This window comes from Leptonychotes weddellii, chromosome 14, assembly GCF_054177405.1.
Source record: "Leptonychotes weddellii isolate Sample4059 chromosome 14, ASM5417740v2, whole genome shotgun sequence".
NCBI lineage: Eukaryota > Metazoa > Chordata > Mammalia > Carnivora > Phocidae > Leptonychotes > Leptonychotes weddellii.
The window spans coordinates 74246014-74261839 of NC_138382.1; the positions used below are offsets into that span (position 1 = coordinate 74246014).

Genomic DNA, 15826 nt, shown 5'->3' on the forward strand with positions numbered 1-15826 from the left:
AAGTCGTGCAGACCTCACCTGGCAGGGCTGGGACACCATCTTGAAAGCAAGGCAGTTTGGGAAAGAAGGGTCGAGAAGCTGCATTCAGAAGTCGCTTTTATTGCATGTCTTGCACCATAATAATCCGAATTGCATCTGAGAGAACAGTGGGAAGCCAGCAGAGAAGTGGCCAGAATGCTTTCATGGTGAGAGGCTGCCTTCAGGGGGAGGTTGAGGTGGGGCAGGGGAGAGGCAGAGAGGTAGAGGTCTCCGGAAGGCCATCCATCCGGGGCTCCTGCTGCCCACCTGCCACCTCCCGCCTGCCTGGCTGCAGGGCTGAAGGGCACAGACCCCGGCAGGGAGAAAGTGCAGGGGGAAGAGATTCGACTTCTCCTTTGCAGCTGGGCAGCCTGGCAAGGCGCTGGTGTGTGCGGCCCACGGCTTCACCCAGAGGGGCCAGGCCCGGCCCAGAGAGGGCGTTCAGGTGTACAGTGGGGGAAAGGGCAGCTCAGCTGTTGGCTGGAGCCTGCGGAGAGAGAGAGAGATGACTTTGAGGCACGAGTGTCACTGCTCCCTGCCTCCAGGACCTCTTCAGGAGCTTGTCCAAGGCGCGCGTGCACGCACACACACACACACACACACCCTGCCACCTACCAGTTCTCCGGGCTCCAGACGGTGCCCAAGCTCTCCATGAGATGGAAAGTGTAGGCATGGCGTGAGCGGTTGGAGAGGTTCTGCTCACTCTTGTGTACCACTTCTCCATGGATTAGGACGAGGTCCCCTGGCAGGAACGCACCAGATCAGGAGAACACTTGGCAGGGAGGGACAAAGCCCCTCCTCCCTTGAGTGGTTCCGTGGCCTGTTCATCCCCCAGGGTCAGAGGCTATGCTATTGGCCGGAGGTTCCCCTGGGACCAAGTCCCCTCTGCTGTGACCTGTGCCCTTGGCAAGCCTTGGCAAGGGCATCCCCTTCTGTGGTGTTTGGAGAACCAGGCCAAAGTGTCTGTACTGTGCCAAGCAGCTGGGACCTCGCTATCAAAAGCTGGGCCGGGTGGTGCCTGGGTGGCTCAGTGGTTAAGCGTCTATCTTCAGCTCGGGTCATGATCCCAGGGTCCTGGGATTGAGCCCCACGTTCCTTCTCCCTCTCCCTCTGTCCCTGCCTCCTTCCCCCACTCATGCTCTCTCTCTCTCAAATAAATAAAATCTTAAAAAAAAAAAAAAAAAAAAAAAGCCAGGCTGGACATCAGGTTGCCCTGTTCTAAAAGGAATGGCCAGCATTCGTTCAGCATCTGCTGTGTGCCCCATCTTGTATGCATCCTCTATCTCACTGACATCCCCACTTTACGTTTGGAAAGACTGAGGCTCAGAGAGGTTCAGTCATTTGCCCAAAGAGACAGCAGAGTCTGAATTCTAGCCTGATCCAGGAGGCCTTCTGGTAAATGGTGCGGCCCTCAGACTTCCCAGTGCCCTTCCAGTCCCACCTCCCATTCTGTGACTTCACGGCCCTCAGGGGAGCTGGGTGGTCGGAGCAAGCACAGACCCACAGGCACGGCCTCGGAGCCTGCCTCCCTGTCCTCTGCATCCCACCTACCTCTCTGCACTGGGGTGGGCACAAAGAGGCTGGCATCCCGGACAGGCTCTGACCCAAGGAAGCTGACGTCAGGCTTCGAGCCAGCAGGGGTCCGGACCAGCCTTCTGGACACCCCACCTGCAGGCCAAGGTGGAGCCTTTAGCCTCTCTTTTATCCGGGCCTCTCTGCCAGTGGGGGGGAGGGATACGAGTGGGCAGGATGAGACAGGTGTCCTTACCAGTATGGGAGCCTGGGATGAACCAGAGGCAGCCATTCTCCAGAGTGGCATCCTCCAGTGCTATCCATATGCCCAGAAGCCGGCCCAGGGGCTCCGTGTGCAGGAAGGTGGAGTCCTGGTGAGGGGCGACTGCAGCAGGCCACCCCAACCCCGGGCATGAGGAACCTGGCCCACCTCACCTTGGCCTTGTTCCCCACTCCCTGGTGCTCTCAGAGCCTTCCCGGGTCAGTTGGAAACCCACCACTTCCTGGCCTGGAGACTCAGGGCACGAGATTTCACCTCTCAAAACTTCCATTTCCTAAACCATGAAGTGGCCTCGGCAGTCACCTACCTCATAGGGTTGCTGGAGGACCCCACGACACAGTGTGTGAAAAGTGCTTAGTACTGGGCTCAACGCTATACGTGCTAAAAAGTGGCTGATGTGGTTTGATTCTAGCCAGGCAACTAAAGCCACCATCCTTTACCAAACAGCCACCAGAAGGTCCACCGGGCAGCGTAAGACTGGGCAGTTGAGTACAAAAGGAGAGGGCGTGCGACTGGCCCCCATCCACATCTTAACTCCCTCCACCCGATGCTGGGGCCCAGCCAGGACGGAGGACCACTGAACAAAGGACTTCAGACTGCAGATGCTAGTCTCACTTCCTTCCTTCCCGGGGAACTGTGTGTTTTCCAAGCCCCAAACTTGAAGAGGGACTTGAACAATCCAGACAGTGTCCAGAGGAAGGTGTCCTAATGGTGGGTGCTCCAAAGAATTTGGAGGAGGACCGACTGAAGGAGGTGGGGGTGCTGAACTCGGGGAGGGGCTGCTCATCCCTTCAGGAGACTGTCCTCGGGCTGAATGGTGGGGAGGAGCAGGCAGTCACAAGGAGGCCGACTTGGGCTCATGCAAGAAAGGAAAGGGCTGGCTGTGAGGGGATGAGCCCCCTGTCACAGGAGGTATTTAAGCGGAAGTAGATAATCGCCCACGAGGGAGGCTCTAAAGGGTATCTGTGCATCCAGAGGGGAACAAAAGTTAGCTTCTCCCTCTTGCCCATGGACACCTCAGCAAGCGCCATCCCTCCCTCCACAGACCTGACAACCACCAATGCCCCAGATCTCCCACCGTGGCCTTTGCTGGCCCCCACAGCGTGTTCTCAGCTCACCTTCGCCACCAAAGTGAGGTTGCTGCAAGAGAGAAGAAGGGCCAGGTGAGGCCAGAGGAAAGTGGATTGGAGCAGGGGCCGCTCTGAGTCTTGTGGGGTGCTCTAACCCAGCCACAGGTTATCCTCTGAGGATTCCACGCCAGCACCCAGCCATGGAGTACCCACCATGTGCCAGGCCCAGGAGGGCTGCAAAGAGAGAAAGCGCCCTGCCCACAGGGTGCTCCAAGTCTGGGCACACGCATGCCTACCGAGAGCAAAGGCAGAAGTGAGGGGCGGCAAGAGTGACTTGGGCCCAGGCCTGAGGCTAAGCCTCTCAGCCCCACAATCAGAGATGGTCCCTCTCTTCCCAGGGGAAAACTGGAAGGCTTCTTGGAGGAGGTGGCACTGAGCTGGGCCTTGAAGCTGGGAGCAGAGCATTTCAATGGCAAAAGAAGGAAGAAGGGAGTCCTAGGGGTCTCCTTCCCTCCTGCCACAAAATTTTAACTGAGCACCAACTAAATGCCAGGTGCCTTACCCAGAGGAGACGGATTTTGCATGTTCTCCTTGCAACTTAGTAATTCCTCAGGGAAGCAGCTTTTGGCCCCATCGTAAGGAGGGGCCTGGTATGAGGACTCTGCCCATATTACAGAGGGTAAACTGAGGCCTGGGGAGGACAGGGGAGCTCACCTTGAAGATGTACATGCTCTGCACGACCACGGGCATCTGGAAGCCCAGACTTTTGGCCAAAGCCTGAAAGGGGACAGAGGTCAAACTTCCAGTCTGCCCTCACTCACATCTGGGCCCCCCCCGACCCTCATCCACACCCCTGCTCACCTGCACCTTGGGGGAGTATGTGACACTCCTGAAGACAGGGTCATAGGCATGCAGAGCTGCAGGACAGAGGCAGGCTGACGAGCCAGCCCCCCCGCCCTCACGCGTCCCTCCGTGCCTGGCCCTGGGTGCCCAGACACGGGCCTTACTATGGCTTCTCACCTATTTGTATGCATTGAGCTTTCTGCTGGTTTATAACCAAGAGATGGGCCCACAACCTTATTCTCAACCTTGCAGCCATCTGGAAACCTCACTCCAGACCTGACTCAAAGGGGCCCCTAACTTGGTAGTAATCTCGGTCCTGCCACTTGCTCTGTGCTGATTCAGGTGACCATTTCTCTCCTCTAAGCCTGTTTCTCCTCTGTACCGCAGAACCAGACACCAGCCCTGCCTCTCAGGCTGCCCCAAGACTCGAAGGGCTAACACATGTGCGGCCTCAAGCCAGGGCCTGGCACCGAATACCTGATCACCTCATTATTATTATTGTTGTCATTACAAAAAGTGAGGGATGGTGGGCACCTGGGTGGCTCAGTCGGTTAAGCATCTGCCTTGGGTTCACGTCATGATCCCGGGGTCCTGGGATCGAGTCCTGCGTCGGGCTCCCTGCCCAGTGGGGAGTCTGGTTCTTCCTCTCTCTCTGCCCCTTCCCCTCTCCGCTCGTGCTCTGTCTCTCAAATAAATAAATAAAATCTTTTTTTTAAAAAGTGAGGGTTGGATATACTTATTGCCACTGAATTGTGTATTTCAAAATGGTTATGATGGCAAATTTTATATGTATTTTACCACAATTCTTTTCAGAAAGCTACCATGATATAACTTCAAGTTTAAAAATGAGTGGGGGCACCTGGGTGGCTCAGTCAGTTGAGCGTCCGTCCGACTCTTGATTTTGACTCAGGTCATGATCTCAGGGTCATGGGATCGAGCCCCTGCATCGGACTCTGCGATCAGTGGGGATTCCGCTTGAGATTCTCTCTCTCCCTCTCCCCCTCCCCCTGCTCGCACACTCTCTCTTTCTCTCTCTCTCTAAATAAATAAAATCTTAAAAAAAAAATAAGCGGTCTGCAAAATAAATTATAACGTATGATCCTGCAGAAAAAAAGATGGCACCCTAGCTTCATGTTGGGGTCTCAGAATATGGGCGATGCTAACATGTTAAGTGCTCCTGAAGGAGGCTCCAGGAAGCAGTGGGAACCAGGAGGCACCCCCATGCCTGAGGCCTGGATCATTACCAGGTCGGGCAGCAGAGGGTCTGCACACGTCCATCTGCATGGGCGGCTAAGGTGGCCCCTCTTCCCAGCGCTGTGGTGGCAGTGTCTAGGATTAGCATCATAAGGCCAGAGGAGCAGGCCCAGAAGGGGAACTGAAGCCAGAAATGCCTTTTGCTGGGCCACTAACTTACGGTGATCCTTGGGTTAGGCCCCAAGGCTCTTCAGGCCTCAGTTTCCCTGTTTCCTTTCCCCCAGGCACCTGCTTACCGTGGCCAATTTTATTGACGGACTTCTCCGGAGGGACCAGGAAATTTCCTGTAGCACAAGGAACAGGTAAAGGCAAATGAGCTGGAGTCCACCTTCCCCTGAGCAACTGGCCTTGGGGGCCCCCCAGCTGTGGGGGGAGACACCCCAGTCCAGCCCTTCCCACACCCCGGGGGCCCCAGCTCCGAACCTTTCTTGTCAAAAACACCTTTCTCGAAGAAGAATCGAATCTTGTCGCCACTGCTCAAGAAATAGTCTTTGTCGCCCTGGCCCTGTGGAGAGGGGATGTCAGAGGGACTGAGAGAGCATCACAGGGTCAGAGCCGGGCCCGGCCAAGAGGGAAGGGGATGCTCATGCTTCCCAACCCCGCAGGGCTACAGACCCCCCTGGCCCTTCTCAAACTCATCCACTGAGGCACAGACCTCAGTGAACAGGAACCCCAAGTGCCTGGAAGTGCAATAGGAAGCCACAAGCATAAAACTTCTTGGAAACCCCTTAATAAGTCACATGATTCTTAGGCTCGGTACGGTGTGATTCTGAACCTAGGCACCGTAATCAAACAGGCATGGTTCCCAGGTAGCCTTGGTCACTTGTTTTACTGCTCGACGCCTGTTTCCTCATCTGTAAAGGGAAATAATAAAAGAACGGACCTCCTCTGGATTGGTGGAGGCTTCGGGCAGAGGCTGAATCTTACAGTAGTTGAGAGCACAGCCCATAGAGCTAGAATACTCGGGTTCAAATCCCAGCTCTGCCAGGGGGTTGCTGTGTGACCACAACCACAGTACTAAACCTCTCTGGGCTTAGTTGCCTCATTAAGTAGAGATGTGATTAAAGGTATCTCATAGGGGGGCGCCTGGGTGGCTCAGTTGGTTAAACGACTGCCTTCGGCTCAGGTCATGATCCTGGAGTCCTGGGATCGAGTCCTGCATCGGGCTCCCTGCTCGGCAGGGAGCCTGCTTCTCCCTCTGACCCTCCCCCTTCTCATGCTCTATCTCATTCTCTCTCTCAAATAAATAAATAAATAAATAAAAATCTTAAAAAAAAAAAATTTAAAAAAAGGTATCTCATAGGGCATTGTAGAGATTTTGAATTGGTATATACATAAAGCACCAGAACAGTCCTTGGAATGTGGAAAGTGCCGCGTGAATATCTGCTTTTATCATCATCATTACTGCTGTTGCTAAACAGAAAACAGCCAGGGCACGGCTAAATGCTTGATGAATATAACCTATTACTCATCTTTTTCTGTTTTCTCAATAACCTTTCCTTGTTAATTTTAATATCATGTTTTATGTTTCTTTTTTTAAAAGATTTATTTATTTTAGAGAGAGAGAGGCGCACGCTGGGGGAGGAAAGGCAGAGGGAGAGGGAGAGAGAATCTCAAGCAGACACCCTGCTGGGCACAGAGCCCGACGTGGGGCTCGATCTCACAACCCTGAGATCACAACCTGAGCCAAAACCAAGAGTCGAAGGCTTAACTGACTGCACCACCCAGGCGCCCCCATGGTTTACATTTCTTAGCGTCATATGAAAGTGACGCTTCAGGAAGATGCCCAATGTTTTCCCTGTGGTTTTAGCTGCCCTTGGCTACCGTCATGTAGCACAATCTCCCTACCTTCCTGTGTGGTCACACGAATGGAGCTGAGGGTGCTGACCCCCCAAGTTCTCCAGGTGGCACTGCCCCCTGGCTCCCTCACACGTGCACACCTGCTCTCACGTGTGCCTCGGGGTCTGTGGTGACCTGCCGGGCCCTTTCACCACACTTCCCACTGAAAACTATACGTTTGTTTTCCAACATTCATAGCTGTTCTGTATCAGGATCAGGGTGAGGGAAACAAATCAGGGAAGCATAACTGATAATAATAATATTAAAGATAATGAAGCTGGGGCGCCTGGATGGCTCAGTCATTAAGTGTCCGACTTTTGATCTCAGCTCAGGTCTTGATCTCAGGGTTGTGAGTTCAGGCCCCACGCTGGGCTCCATGCTGGGCGTGGAGCCTACTTAGAAAATAATAATAATAATTAAAGATAATGAAGTTAAACATGTCAAAGATTCTACTTGACTCCTTAATTCACAAGGGAACCAGTAAAATGTTCAAAGAATTCCAAGAATGCTGAAATGAATTTGCAGATGGATGGGACACGGATCGATCTACAAACGATAATTGCATTCTGCTGGACCCACTTCATACCCACTTCTGTGGACATTATTATCAGTTTTTTTTTTAATTTTTTTAAATTTTTAAGTGATCTCTACACCCAACATGGGGCTCGAACTCACGACCCCAACATCGAGTGTCACATTCTCTACTGACTGAGCCAGCCAGGCTCCCCTGTTATTATCAGTTCTATACAACTTACAGAGTCAGAAAATAACTCAAAGTAAGCTGGAAGGGGATGGGACACCCACTGATCTTTTTCCTTTTTTTTTTTTAAGATTTTATTTAATTATTTGAAAGAGAGAGAGCACACGCTCATGCATGTGCGCACATGGGTGGGGGGAGGAGCAGAGAGAGAGGGACAAGCAGACTCCCCCCTGAGCAGGGAGGCTGACACAGGGCCCGATCCCAGGACTCTGAGATCAGGACCCTGAGATCAGGACCTCGAGGGTTAGGCTTAACTGAGCCACCCAGGTGCCCCTGATCTTTTTCCTTTTAATGCCCATTTCAAAGTCTTAATATCAGTGGTGAATATTGAGGGTTTACCGAGTACCAGGCACTGTGCTGAGCTCTTTGCAAGCATTATAAACCAAGACACTTTATTCTCCCATTCTCCACCCAACCCTTCACTGGTCTCTGGAACATTCTCAGAAGGCAGCTTGGAGGGCACTAGATTGGCCCCCCTCACTCTTTGGGGCCTTGAGTGACCTGTATCTAGGCACTGGACCCCCTTCTCTGCTGTCCCCACCTAGAAGGCGGGAGTGAGGGCAAATGAAACCCACTATTTGGAGGAAATTATTCTGTAACCCTTAGTCCTACTGAAGTGCCCCAGCCGCGCTCTCCTGGTTCCGTCTTCTGGCCATTGTAATTCCCTTTATGACCACCAGATGGCAGGAGCGCCACAGCATGAAGGAGCTGTATTAGCAGGCAGAGACCGCAGCTTTGGCTCAGGGGCCACGCCACAAACAGGCTCCTTTTTCCGTTTTTCTTTTCTCTTTCTCTCTCTCTCTCTTTCTTTCTTTCTTTCTCTTTCTTTCTTTCTTTCTTTCTTTCTTTCTTTCTTTCTTTCTTTCTTTCTTTCTTTCTTTCTTTCTTTCTTTCCTTCTTTTCTTTCTTTCTTTCTTTCCTTCCTTCCTTCTTTCCTTCTTTCCTTCCTTCCTTCCTTCCTTTTTCTTTCTTTCTGATTGTATTTATTTATTTAAGAGAGAGCAAAAGCGAGAGGGCTCACATAGGGAGAGGAAGAAGCAGACTCCCCGCTGAGCAGAGAGCCCGATGCCTGGGACCATGACCTGAGCTGGAGGCAGACGCTTCATCAACTGAGCCACCCAGGCGCCCCCACAGACAGGCTCCTGAAGGGTTAAGTGAACTGTGTGGGAGAACCCCGAGTCTCAACTTACCCCATGTCAAACTGTATTGAGTCCTATTAAGTCATGAGGGGTGGGGGTGGAGAAGCTGTGTTTCTAGTCTCACTGGCGGATAAGGCTGACACAGGGCGGGGTCCATCAGAATCACTTGTCTCATTCTGGATTGCTGGCCACAAAAGAGGCCCTTGGGGCAGGAGAACCACTAAGGAAGTACAGCAGAGCCGTGAACAGCCGATCTGGGTTCAAATCCCCATTCTACCAATTACTAACCACAGGGTGTGGGGCAAGTGAGCCAGGCCTCATTTTCCCCAGCTGTCAAATGGGGGTAATAACACCAACCTTATAAATCCATAGTGAGGGGATGCCTGGGTGGCTCAGTCATTAAGCGTCTGCCTTCGGCTCAGGTCATGATCCCAGGGGTCTGGGATCGAGCCCCGCATCGGGCTCCCTGCTCGGCAAGAAGCCTGCTTCTCCCTCTCCCACTCCCCCTGCTTGTGTTCCTGCTCTCGCTCGCTCTCTCTCTCTCTCTCTGTCAAATAAATAAATAAAATCTTTAAAAAAAAAAAAAATCCATAGTGAGGAGCGAAGGAAATACGCAGATAAGGCACTTAGCCTGGCACAGGGAGGGCTCAGGGCCTGATTTGTTACCAGAACGAGCCCATGGGCCTCGGGGCCCTCCCTTCCAGGCTGCTGCTCTGGCTGGGGACTGAGCCCCCCCATCAAAGACCAGATCCCATTCTCACCTGCCCCAGGCACTTACTTTGGTTCCCAGCTGCTCATCTTCCCGGGTGGAAAATTCTATGCGGCAGTGGGCAGGGACATCCATGGCAGCCACTAGCTCGCCAATCCTCTGTTGCATGGCGGCACATTCATCTGCAGATAAAAATCCTTCCAGCACCAGGAATCCATCCTCCTGAAACTGAAGGCAAGAAGAAAACTCAGGCTTCCCCCTTTCACACGCTGTTTATGAGGACTGACCTGACCCCTCCCTGAAACCCAAAGCTGTGTGAGGGCAGGACCAAGTGTCCTGTTCATTGCTCTGTCTCCCCCACACGCACCCCCACCCCAGCCACGGTGTCTGGAACCCAGTGAGGAGCAGCCAATATTGGTTGCTTGAATGAAGGGAGGAGGAAGGGGAGGTGCCCCCCCATTCTTCCCCTCCAGTGGGCTTGGGTCACATGGGAATACAACCTCATTCATTTATTCAACTACAACTCATTGAGCATCTACTGTGTACCAGCATGGTTTTAGGGGCTGGAGCTACAGTAATGAGGAAGCCTGCCGTCCTGGAGCTTACAGTCTAGCAACGGAGGCTGACATCAAACAAACCAGCGTGCAGAGAGATGTGCTGTCACAAACCGCTGCATGCAAGGAGGGGGAGGGCAGATTCAAGAGCTAAAGGCAGAGGTGTCTAATGTAAACCAGATGGGGGGACAGAGGAGTCTCAGGGCAGCAGCTCTGACATTTGGTATTTAAAGGGGCATTTAAAGGGGACCAGCAGGGCCGTCTGGGTGGCTCAGTTGGTTAAGTGGCTGCCTTTGGCTCAGGTCATGATCTCCAGGTCCTGGGATCCAGTGCCATATCAGGTTCCCTGTTCAGCGGGGAGTCTGCTTGTCCCTCTCCCTCTGCCCCTCCCCCTGCTCGTGCTTTCTCTCTCTCGCGTGCGCGCGCGCGAATAAATAAAATCTTTTTTTTTTTTTAAGATTTTATTTATTTGACAGAGAGAGACACAGTGAGAGAGGGAACACAAGCAGGGGGAGTGGGAGAGGGAGAAAGAGGCCTCCCGCAGAGCAGGGAACCCGATGCAGGGCTCGATCCCAGGACCCTGGGATCATGACTTGAGCTGAAGGCAGACGCTTAACGACTGAGCCACCCAGGTGCCCCTAAATAAAATCTTTTAAAAAAATAAAGGGGACCAGCAGGATAATGAGAGTTGGAGACAAGGATGAAAATTCTAGACCAAGGGAGCAGGATGTGTGAAGTCCCTAAGCATGGGAGGGACACAAGGAATTGGGGCCAGATGGAGCAAAGTGAGGGTGGGGGCAGAAGGGAGGCGGGGGGGGGCAGGCCAGGCAAGGAGGTGGGCTTTGTCCTGAATGCAGCGCACAGCCGGACAGGTTAAAACAGTGAGCTTATTCTGATTTGCCTCCAGACCTCTTATTCTGTGGCTATTGAGAGGCATGAGGAGAGAGAACATCTACATGTTTGCTTGCAGACCATTATAAAATCTTAGCATTGGAAGTCACCTCTTGAACCCACTGTGAAGTATCTGATTCCCAATTACTGACTCCCCCCCACTCCCTCCCTCACTCCCCCATGGATGCCCAGTTCTGGCTTCCACACGTGGGAAGTTGGGACATTCATGTTCACCCACTGTGGTCCCTTTGGTCTCTGGACAGCTCTGCGTGACAGATACTTAATCCTCGGGGCGCCTGGGTGGCTCAAGTCATGATCGAGGGCTCCTGGGATGGAGCCCCACTCGGGCTCCCTGCTCAGCGGGGAGTCTGCTTCTCCCTCTCCCCTCTGCCTCTCTCCCTGCTTATGCTCATTCTCGCTCTCTCTAATAAATAAATAAAATCTTTCTTTAAAAAAAAAACTTAATCCTCACATCAGTATCAAGCTGAACATTTCCTCCTTGGGAACTAGGTCACCCACAGCAAACTGTGTGTACCCGTGACCCAGCAGACACACTGAGGCAAGAACTTGTTGAGGTAAAAACTTGGGGGCTCAGCAAATAAGGGAGCAAAGATGTACTAATGGGGATATTCACTGAGGCTGGTTGAACGAGAGCAATAAATCGGAAACAACCTAAATGCTCAGCACAAGGAGAGTCATTCAACAAAGTATGTTTGATCTATCTGGAGCACAACACAGCTGATAAAAATCATGTGGTAGAAAAATATTTACTGACATGGACATATGTGCCTGATACACTGTGAGATGGGGAAAAAAAAAAAAAAAAAGCTGAACACAGATTAATATTTTAGCCAGTGCAAGATCTTGGGCAGCCCCCTTCCCTCTTTGGCCCTCAGACCATCAAGTCAGAGAAACAGTACTTCCTCCTTTATAAAACGCTGGGCAAACACTCATAAGAAGTAGCTATGGTGATCGACTTTTAAAGATTCTAGGGCTGTCTACCAAAATACTAAGTCTCAGGGTGGCAAATTATGGGTAGTTTTTCATTTTCTTCTTCGAGATTTTTCTGTATTTTTTTTTAAGATTGATTGATTGATTGATTGATTCATTTGAGACACAGAGATACAGAGAGAGAGAGAGAAAGCATGAGCAGGGAGAGAGGTAGAGGGAGAGGGAGAAGCAGGCTCCCCGCTGAGCCAGGAGCCCGATGTGGGGCTGGATCCCAGGACCCCGACATCATGACCTGAGCCGAAGGCAGACGCTTAACCATCTGAGCCACCCAGGTGCCCCAGCATTTTCTTCTTGTCATCAGGAACAAACAAGGGTCGCGTTTTTTAAGTCTGTGTCACTCTTAATTCCCAAGCGTTAGCCTTTCGTGTTTGACCGCTGGTGGGACCTGGCCGCCCTCGCCGGGCTCGGGGCGGGGGCGGGGCGATCCGCCCCTCGTTGACCCCGCCCCATCCCGGGCCCTGGCTCCTCCCCCCACCCCATCCCACCCCCGCCCGCGTTCCCCTCCTCTTGCCCTCTTTGCTCTCAGGGCCCACTCCTGGGCCTGGACTGGCCCATCTTTACTTTTTGTTTTTGTTTTAGATTTTTGTTTATTTGCGAGAGAGTGCGAGTGCGCCGGATCCGGAGCAGGGCGGGCAGGCAGAGGCAGAGGGAGAAGCGGACTCCCTGCTGAGCAGGGAGCCCGGTGCGGCGCTCAATTCCAGGACCCGGAAATCATGAGCGGAGCCAAAGGCAGACGCTCAACCGACTGAGCCACCCAGGCGCACCTGATCTTTACTCTTTATTCTGGTTTCCGTCACACATTCCCACCTCACCCCGGACCTGTGGCCCTGACGGCCCCCGGCTCTGTGTGCAGAAGTTAGGGGTAGTGGTTGGACACTGACCACTCTGGGTTTCAGTTTCCTCTTCTGAAAAATGGCAGGGGGTCAGGTTGAGTTTCCCAGGGTCTACTAGAGGCGCGGAGGCACCCCCAACTCTTACCTGACCCTCTCGGACCCCCACCCCACATGACCCTACCTTCTGGAGCTGGGAGGGGCTCGGGCAGGCCATGAGGATGAGACTCTGGGTGCTGCGCTGCTGGAGGCCAGAGAGGAGAAAATACAAATTAGAGTATGAAGTTCAAGTTCGGAAGTTCCTAGTACGGTGGGGGTGCAGAGTAGCTGGAGCCTGGGAGGCCCAGGAGGACTTAACCCTTGCCTACCCTGACGAAACCCAATCCCAGCCCCCAGCCCCCCCTCCCCCAAGCACACACATCAGCCTGAATTACCCCCCGCCCCCATCACTTCTGTGCCTGGATGGAGCCCTTGCCTCTGACCCAGCTCAATACCCTGGGTCCATCCCCCAGTTAATCCAGGATTAGCCCTTTCCAATCTCCTTCATGGTTTTTAATGACTCCCTCCCAGTTGCTTTGCAGAAACCACCCCCTTCTGGCTGCTAACCAGGTGCCTAGAAATTGTATTCCAGGAGTGTCAGTTGAAAGAAGCTGGGTAGGCAGGAGGATCCCGGAGTCCCAGTCCAGGCACCCTGACTCACTGTGACCTCTGATGAATGTCAGACCCTCTCTGTTTTTTAGTATATGTACTGCTGAAGCAAGCACAAATGTCAGCCCCTCTCTGGACTTCACACGTGGATTAGAAAGTCCCCAGGCCACCAGCATCAATGTGGGGTGGGGGTGGGGGGATACACATCAGACGGGTCAGACTGGGCCAAGTGGCTTTGTGTTCCAAAGGTGGAAAAGGTCCCTCAGAGAATTGTCTGGGCCTCTCCCAGCTCTGATCCCCTGAAACTCTGTCAGCCTTGGGAGGATTAGGGAAAGATGGAAGGGTCAGCCTACAGCTCAGAGGAAGACAGCAGGTAAAGGGATATCTTAGAGGCGAAGGGGCTAGGGGCACCTAGTTGGCTCAGGTGGAAGAGCATATGACTCTTGATTTCTGGGTCCTGAGTTCAATCCCCACATTGGGTGCAGAGATTACTTAAATAAATAAATCTAAAAAGAAAAAGAAAGAGGAAGAGGATATAGATGGGGGCTTGGGTCTCCAGAATGAGGGAGGGAGAAACCCTGGTTCCTGTTCCCCACCCACCCCCCAGGCCCAAGATGTTGGGTGTCTCAAATACAGCTGGCACAGTGGACACCACCAGCCAGGACAGAAGCCACCGGCCCTGCTCAGCAGCTGATGGGGCCATTTTGGCTGTAGCTCCTGAAGACTGGCCCCTGGCCTTTCCCGGAATGACATTTTTCTGAATGGCGAAGGGACAGAATGTCTTGGGAGTGAGCGTGGGGACATGAGCTCAGCCTTCAGGAGCCTTGGCCCCAAGTCAAGTCGTGTTTTCTGGGCCCACTGCCCTGGGAGTGACTGCTCGGTGACGATTCCCGAGGGCCAGGGAGGGGGGTGGCCAGGCTCCTGAGAATGGAGAAGAGGTTCTGAGGAGCTCAGTTGGGGGAGAAGAGCAGGCAGAAGACAAACGATGCAGGAAATACAGTGAGACTAAGCTCACTTGAGGCAAGGCCCGTTCCCAGCTGTCCTGGCCCCATCTGATGAAACTGCCCAACAAATACAGGGACACCTACCATGTGTCAGGGGCACAGCGAGGGTCCCATCATGCTGGGCTAGCAGCTCCCCTGGGAACCCCCACCAAAGGCTTGTAGTGGAGGCTTAGTGAGGCAGACTGGGTTTGAGTCCAGGCCTGGGCCTTGCTTTCCCCATCTGTAGTTTGGGGATAACCTCTCATAAGGAGGAAGAGGAATGCTTTACTGCCTATAAAGAGCTTGGCACAGGGCCTAGCACTTACTACAAGTGCCTATCAGCTGTTCACCAAAAGTTAGCTGGGGCTGTTCTGGGTGAAATGTGAGGGTATTTTGATTTTTGAACTTTCCCGTTTTCCAAACTGCTCTTGTCATCAGTGGAAAGACTATACCACTGAGGTTGGGAGTGGACAGCCCTGGCAGGTCCAGATGGGAGGAGGGGCTAAGCCTCCGAGATTTGCTCATGCATCCTGCTCAGGCTTTGGGAGGTGGGTTTGCATTGTGTTTTTTTTTTCCCCCAAAAGCTAACCAGCTCCAGATCCAACACTCCTGCTGCTGGTGGCACCGGGCAGCCCCAAGACTGGGGAGGGGAGTGGGAGTTGGTGGGGGGGGTACCAGACCAGACAGGAGGGGAGGACCTCCACTGTGGAGACCCAGGAGGGTCTCAGAGGGGATCACAGCCCAGCTGCTCAGCCCTGAGGTCACCTGGAGGGGTCACAGTCCCATGGAGGGAGGAAGGACAGACTCTGGCCTGTTCCAGAGGAGATGCCCAAGCAGCAGCTAAGGCCTAATCACTGAGGCGGAGGTCAGACACAATGGCCTTTCTTCTTCACCAAAAGCCCCCTGCCCCTGGGTCCACATGGCAGACCAGCGCAAACCTCACAGGTCCAGGAGGAGGATATCAGTTATCGGGCATTAAAAGCCAACTATGTGCCAACTAAAAGGCAACTTCAAGTAAGCCTCAGAACAGTCCTGCAAGGTTGCCGATACCAGCCTGATGTTACAAACAAGGAAACTGTGCTTCCACATCAGATAAATGGCAGGGCTACGATTTGAAGGCAGCTCTGCCCATCGCCCTGAGCCTCTGCAATGGACCCCAGCACCTTCAGCAGGCTCCCAAAGGGGCTAGGAGCCGGCTCCCCCACAGCGACTCTCAGCCCCACCTCTGCAGAGCCCGGGGGAATGGCTGCTGGGAATTACGAGGGACCTATGAGAGCATAGAGTGGAAACGCCCGTTGCACAGATGGGGATATGGAGGCCGTAGGAGGGACGGGGTCAGCCCAGCTTCATGCAGGGAATAACAGAACTGGGACAAGAATGGAGACTACTGGCTCCCATTCCAGTGTCCCCCTCCCCACCCCGGCCCCCCCACCCATCAAAGCTCATGAAGGCTCAAACCACAGGTGACCAGGCCAGCGGCAGGAC

General features: G+C 53.3%; 1 protein-coding gene across 5 annotated transcripts; it reads right to left on the reverse strand.

The window, feature by feature from the left end:
- Positions 1 to 79: 79 nt before the first annotated feature.
- Positions 80 to 13468, reverse strand: PHYHD1 (phytanoyl-CoA dioxygenase domain containing 1). Of its 5 annotated transcripts, none has more exons than XM_031020098.2 (12): positions 13205 to 13468; positions 12895 to 12951; positions 9494 to 9652; positions 5401 to 5482; positions 5214 to 5261; positions 3742 to 3797; positions 3595 to 3657; positions 2929 to 2950; positions 1787 to 1915; positions 1570 to 1686; positions 634 to 760; positions 80 to 505 (listed from the first exon to the last, which is right to left on the reverse strand). In XM_031020098.2, exons 2-12 carry the CDS (start codon positions 12925 to 12927, stop codon positions 460 to 462), a joined length of 882 nt encoding a protein of 293 aa, XP_030875958.1. In that variant the 5' UTR covers positions 12928 to 12951; positions 13205 to 13468; the 3' UTR covers positions 80 to 459. The 5 variants fall into 5 exon arrangements, with proteins under 5 accessions (XP_030875958.1, XP_030875954.1, XP_030875955.1 ...); XM_031020094.2 differs by having other exon boundaries at positions 12895 to 12954; XM_031020095.2 differs by lacking the exon at positions 13205 to 13468 and adding an exon at positions 13145 to 13161 and having other exon boundaries at positions 12895 to 12954.
- Positions 13469 to 15826: the final 2358 nt, after the last annotated feature.